The following is a 6,000-nucleotide window of genomic DNA, read 5'->3' on the forward strand; positions in this document are numbered from 1 at the left end:
AACAGATCTCAGATTTCCACTTCAACACATTCTCTGAACAGACTTATCACACTTAACAGAACAGAAACAGTGTCACTGATTCGTATTCACTCTGACTAAGTTCTCAAAAGTCTTATCAAAAGGGTATCTCGTATTTCTCTGAGTGAGCTCGCTAATTCTATGCACAGCTCGAAGTCACAAACTGATCCTTTGTTACAGTACCGCCTTCAACGCGTGCATGGGAACTTGGGGGCTCGAAACTTGGCCTCTACCTACTGTAACCAGTCTACTTATACTACAGGGGAATTAGAATTACAAACGTCGCGCAGTACCCAGACTCCTACATGTGTAGCACGTTGCCACCACCGCCTTACTGAGCATCCGAGTCAGACTTCCCAGTTTTAGTCTCATTTCTATAGTGAGCTCGCTAAACGCGTGCCAAGAGGTGCTCTCCCGACACCCGCGGGCTCGTTCTCTAGCAACCGACAGGTCTAGGTGCACGGAACTATCAGTTCTGGCATATGTCGTTCAGGCCTTCTTTCTTGGATTCACAGAGGCTTCTCATAGACATGGCAACAAGTGAGTCTTCAAACAATGGGACTCAGAACAATGGAACGCGGGCTCGCAGACTTCGGCCGAAGCCCATTGCCCAAGCTCATGCCGGTGATATCTGTCAGCTCGCTTAAGGATTTCCCCGGATTTTCAGGTATGGCGCGTCACAGTTAGCGAGCACGCTAAGTGTTCTCGGTGCCAGTGCAATCTTCAAGGTTTTATCTAGCTCCCGCGAGTGTGCTTGTAAGTTAGAGCCTAAGGCATTGGGTATAGGGTTTGGCCTTCTCATCACGCATGCCCATCAGGTACAGTGCTGTGACTAAGTCCTGTTTAGAATCCCGTTGCTTCTTATGCCATAAGTTATATTCCATATCATTGCACCGCAGTAGCATTAGTGTCGATGCGTAGTTTTAGTCCGCTCGCTCACTATTTCTCAGTATGCGTGTAAAACACTCTACATTGCAAAATTACATGCGTAAATAGGCTGCAGTCGCAACATATCCCCCCCACTGAAGTCCTGACCGTCCTCGGTCATCGCGTTGTGGGTCTGCATGTTCTCTTTCCTTTCCATGTGCTCCGAATTCGAAGGCACAGGTTCCGGGTACATCAATGTTCATAGAAGTTCTCATGCAAGTGCTTCTTTTCTTATTAGAAGGTCGGGGACCGGAGAGCTCACTAAATAAAAGTTAAGTCCCTCCAGTTTGCTTTCCCACCTTTCTACTCTTTTCGCCCACTTCTTTAGTGAGCTCTCTCTCTGTCTTTTATCCTCTGTGCTCGCTGTCACCACCATCCACTCAGTACGTGTTCTAACGCATGCTGTTGCTTTTGGCTGACTTTTCTCTTTGCTTCAGGAATCTTTTCAACATGTCCAACCTGACTCCAGCTGTCGCCGCTATCCCTGAGCCTTCTCCGTCTCCGGAGGAGCCCGTGCGATACCAGTACTTTGCTCGCTTCAACCCACGCGAGTATTATTACGCGTACTGTCGGGTGGCGGCCCTCTTCGTGCCGGTGTACAATCACCGCGAGGAGCACACCCCGGAGATTATCTCTGACATGTTTCATAAGGTCTACACCCTGCTGGTATGTCTCCCGGTACTCCCTTTCCTCTTTGCGTTCTAACCAATTTCAACTGGTCTAGCTGCCTAACATGCGTCTCCTCTGCCACCAAGGCCTCATCAACTCGTGTATTGGCGCTTGTATCCGGGGATTCCTTACGTGCTGGCACCACACCCTGCCTCCCAGGCTTAGGGTCCGGTACTGGAATCAGGTGCTAGCACGCGTCCCCACGGAGATGCGTTCTTCGCATGTAGGTGTTTACGCTTCTTCTCTCTCCTCACCCGGCTCACGGTTTGGTCTCACAGGTATTGACTAGCCTGGAGGTCAGGTTGCCCTTCCCTGGCAACCTGGTTTTGTCATGACTTCACCGCCGCTCCCCCTGGTCTATTACCTCCTGCAGCGGGAGGTTCCCGAATCCGAAGCCTTGCTACGAACTCCACTGATCGACGAGGATGCCTTTCCGGGTGTGGTTTTCCCTCTGGTATCCGACTCCCTTGCCAGACGACGTCGACGAGCTGGCTTCAGAGCGAGGGACTCCAGTTCCCCTGCCCCGTCGTTGCCGTGGTGCCCAGCCCCGGGCGCCAGTCACTTCGAATTTTAGCCCTGCTCTCTACTGGGCAGACGCTAACCCTGGCTACCGCCTATCCTCCGCTCTCCATGCCTCCTGTGGGGCCACCAACGACAGCACCTCCACCCTACCAGGCTCTAGCTCCTCAGGCCCCACGGCCGGCTACTCAGCCTCCTCCTTTTTCTGGGTTTCAGCCTCCCGCCGTGCGTCACGGTCGCCACCAAGTGGCGGCCTCTCTTCAAGATCTCCAGCAGACTTTGAGGAACCCGTCCTTAACTTCCGGCAATACCTTGCCATCGGCTGCGACCTTCCTCGACCTCAACCGTTGCGTGTAAGTCTTCTACTAGCTCCTCTCTGCTAGTTCTAACCGTGTTCATCCTTTAGTACCGCTAGTCTCCCCGTGCCGCCTACCCTGCCGAGTAAGTAGCTGAGTGTTTCCTCCTAAGTTAGTGAGCTCGCTAACTTAAGTCTTCTTTCTTCTAGCTCCTGGTCCTAGACGCCAGCCTCAACCCCAGAGGGTAAGCTTTCCACCTACCCCCCGCTTTCTCCCTATTGATCCCTCCTGGTTCTCAGCCGTTATCTCCAGATCCCAGGCTTCCTCCGCCGAGTGTGAGCAATTCATTTCTCTTTGTGTTTTTCTTCTCCGTTACTCATTGTTCTTTCCTCAGTTTTCCGTAGTCTCTACACGCACTGCTCAGCGCATCGCGACCTCAAGTTGTACCCCTCGGCGTCGTCTCCATTCTCAGGCTAGGCCCCCCCTTCCCCCTGTTGTTGGAGAAGGGGAGTTTTCTGTAGCGCCCGTTCCTCCTGCTTCCCGGGGGGTCGTCTCTACTCCGCGGCCTCAAGAGCCATTATTCTTCCCTAGCTCTGAGGAGGAGGATGGACATTGTCCTCCTTCTACGTCTCCTCCTCCGCCTCCGCCTCCGTTTGGCGACGTTGGCAATCCTTTCGACGACACGCCTGTTGTCGACGGAGTCCGGGTACCTTCACCCTGAGCTTATCTATAACGCCGTCTCCGGCGACCTCGTCAACGACCACAACTTTGACATGGGATCCCCTGTTACTGAGATCCCCAAGCATACCACTCGTGCCAAGGGGAAGGCCAAAGCCACTGCTTCTTCTTCCAAGAGGAGGGGCAAGAAGGGGGTCATCCAGAAGGCCAATATTCCTCCTGTGACTCCTCCTCGCGACGAGGACTCTGCCCCTTCCCCCCCTCCTTCTGTGCACTGTTCGTACCTCTTCTGCTTGTCGTCCGGTCGCTTCACCTAGTCCTGAGCCTGTAGCTGGGCCTTCTCGTCTCTCCAAGCAGCAAGAAGCAGTCCCAGGCTGCTACTCCTTCAACTCCGCCGGCGGCGATTTCTCCTCCTCATGTCCCTCTGACACGCTCACGTGCGGCTGCCACCAAGGCAGCTATTCTTCCTTCCCTCGTCAAGCTCCCTGAGGAGTCAGGGTCGGACCCTGATGACGACGTGCCTCCCAGAAAGAAGCGTAGGGTTTCCGAGGCCAAGAAGGAGAAGAAGAAGAAGGCCTTACACGCGAAGGAGCCGGCCAAGAAGCGAGGTTGCAAGCCTGACGCTCGTTACATGCTTAGCAAGCCTGGGGCTGATACCGGTGTGGTCGTCGGCCACCATTCCACTAGCTGCGCAGAGCTCGAGGTCCTGACCTTCGATGATATCCGTGAGGGTCTGGCCACCTTCTTCAAGTAAGTTCTTCCTTTCTCCTTCTTGCCGTCCTGCCTCATCTTATTTCCTTCTTTCTAGGCCCGTTCGGTATGGTGACAAGAACGGCACCTTTGGTGCGTGTTCAGATCCTTTCCCCTATTTCACGCGGGCTCCCGATGTGAGTGAGCTCACTATTTTCTCTTTCTTCTCCTGACTTGTCTTTTCCTTTTTCAGGTTCCTGGTGATTGTGTTCCCTGTTCAACTAGGGGCATCCCTTGTACCTGGACGAACCGGTTCCCAGGTGCTGCCTGTGACCAGTGCACCAGCAGTCACCATGGACAGGTGCTCTGCTAGGTACACCGCTCAAGAAATGAACAAGGTATCTTCAAAGCTCGCCAAGTACACGAGATACAACATCGGTTGTAAGTATTTCTCTCTTATTTTTCCTCGTTTTAGCCTGCTCACTAACTTTTGGCACCACAGCAATGGAGTCTGATCTCAAGGAGCTCCGCGCACTTAACCACGACCTGGAGCACCTCGACGTGCTCATGCGCCGCAACTTCCTGAGGCACGACCGCCTGATTCACCAGCTCGCGGATTCTCTCGACCAGATTGCCGGCCATGAGAACGGTAATGCCATCATCGAAGGCCTGGCTTCCACCTACGAGGAAGTCTCTAGCTTCGTCATCGATGATGGTATTCGTCGCTCCCTCGGTCGTCCTCTTAATTTGCCAAAGCCTGGCGAGTCCTCTCATTCTGTGGCTGGTTCTAAGTCGAAGTCTCCTACCAAGGGTGACGAGTCCGAGGCGGATTTAGATCCTAACGGCTCTTCTGCTAGCAGCAGTGGTAGCAGCAGCTCCAGTGATTGATATCCTTGTAGTATATCTTGTGGGCGGACTTTCTATGTATCTCCTGTAATATCTCCTTTTTGTCTCTTTGTTATCTTCTTGCAGCCCTTAAGGCTTTTTATCCAAAATTTCTTGCTGCTCTTTGTCCTGATTCTCATGTGCGATCTTAGAAGGCAGTAGTAGGATAGGCATAGGAATCCTGCTGGTAGAGCAACCTGGCTCGACTTAGAACAGATTCGATTCGATTCTCGCCTGTAGTGATCAGACAAGACTTCCGATATAGAGTAAAAAGACCTGAAGTAAAGAAATTACACTCTTACACCACTGCCACGGAAGACGATCAGGTGGTGATTTGGTGATGTCATCGCCTATGTGGCCCTGCATCAGAACTCTAAGTCCCTGATTTGCATTGATGCCATATCTGTTCGCGTCTTGGCGAGCGAGCTCGCTAGTTTCTTCAGGCTTGTGTGGTTTCTCTGTCTTTTTCAGCGTCTGTCATCTGTCTTGTATCTAGGGTTTTGTTTTCTGGATACCAAAACTCTTTGTTTGTTCTTTCATTCCTGTCCCTTTTGGCACCGGTCTTTCATTCCTGTCCCTTTGGCACCGGTCTTTCAGTCAGTCGCCGTTTCTGCAGACTTGTTTCCATCCTTATTTCAAATATTTGACATCTTCGCCTAAGTGGCTGCTTTTTCGCGTGCCAATATCTCTTTGGTGTTGTTCGTAGAATCGAAAATTTATGTCCTAATTCCACATAATATTAAAGGTATACTGTGTATACCACTATATCCCCCACACTAAAAGACATTGACTGTCCTCAGTCACTAATCTCTTCAAGACCGACTCTAAACTTCTCCTATCAACCCCATTTCAAATCTATCAAAGCCCATTGTACTTCAATTTTCATTGTTCGCTCGGGCTTTGCTAGGTTGTGAAGTTCTCTCTAAGTCGTGATTTGTTGGGATTAAATTTTTAATTTTTCCATCTGTGGCTGCTGCGAGTACTGGTATAAAAGCGAGGCCAGTCTACCGACAATTTTCATCCCAACCACTCATTTTCTCAAACAGTACTCGTGCTTTTCTCTGCGTTTTTCAGCCAAAACACCCTCATCTCTTACTATGTCTTCAACTGCTGCTCCTGCTATGCCCTTTGTCGCTGTGAAGGCCATCATTACTCAGCTCTGCCAGAACCTTAGCATTACTGCTGCTGAGAAAATGGGCCAGCTCCAGGAGTACACTGTAAGTTTTAGTGAGCTCACTAATTTTTGCGACGTTTCTGACCTGATTTTGTCAGGATCACCTCGAGCATCACAAGGAGGAGCTCATCACAGACAAGGAGT

General features: G+C 51.3%; 1 protein-coding gene across 1 annotated transcript; it reads left to right on the top strand.

Annotated features, from left to right (window-relative positions):
• Window positions 1-1,395: 1,395 nt before the first annotated feature.
• Window positions 1,396-3,150, top strand: EV420DRAFT_1649174 (uncharacterized protein; the record flags this gene model as incomplete). The annotated part of the gene is made up of 8 exons (XM_060478266.1): window positions 1,396-1,611; window positions 1,670-1,837; window positions 1,904-2,056; window positions 2,113-2,486; window positions 2,540-2,574; window positions 2,639-2,673; window positions 2,729-2,764; window positions 2,824-3,150. 8 exons carry the CDS (start codon window positions 1,396-1,398, stop codon window positions 3,148-3,150), a joined length of 1,344 nt encoding a protein of 447 aa, XP_060324835.1.
• Between the last annotated feature and the right edge of the window lie 2,850 nt (window positions 3,151-6,000).

The sequence above is a fragment of the Desarmillaria tabescens genome (assembly GCF_030435595.1).
Source record: "Desarmillaria tabescens strain CCBAS 213 chromosome Unknown EV420scaffold_57, whole genome shotgun sequence".
NCBI classification, from domain to species: domain Eukaryota; kingdom Fungi; phylum Basidiomycota; class Agaricomycetes; order Agaricales; family Physalacriaceae; genus Desarmillaria; species Desarmillaria tabescens.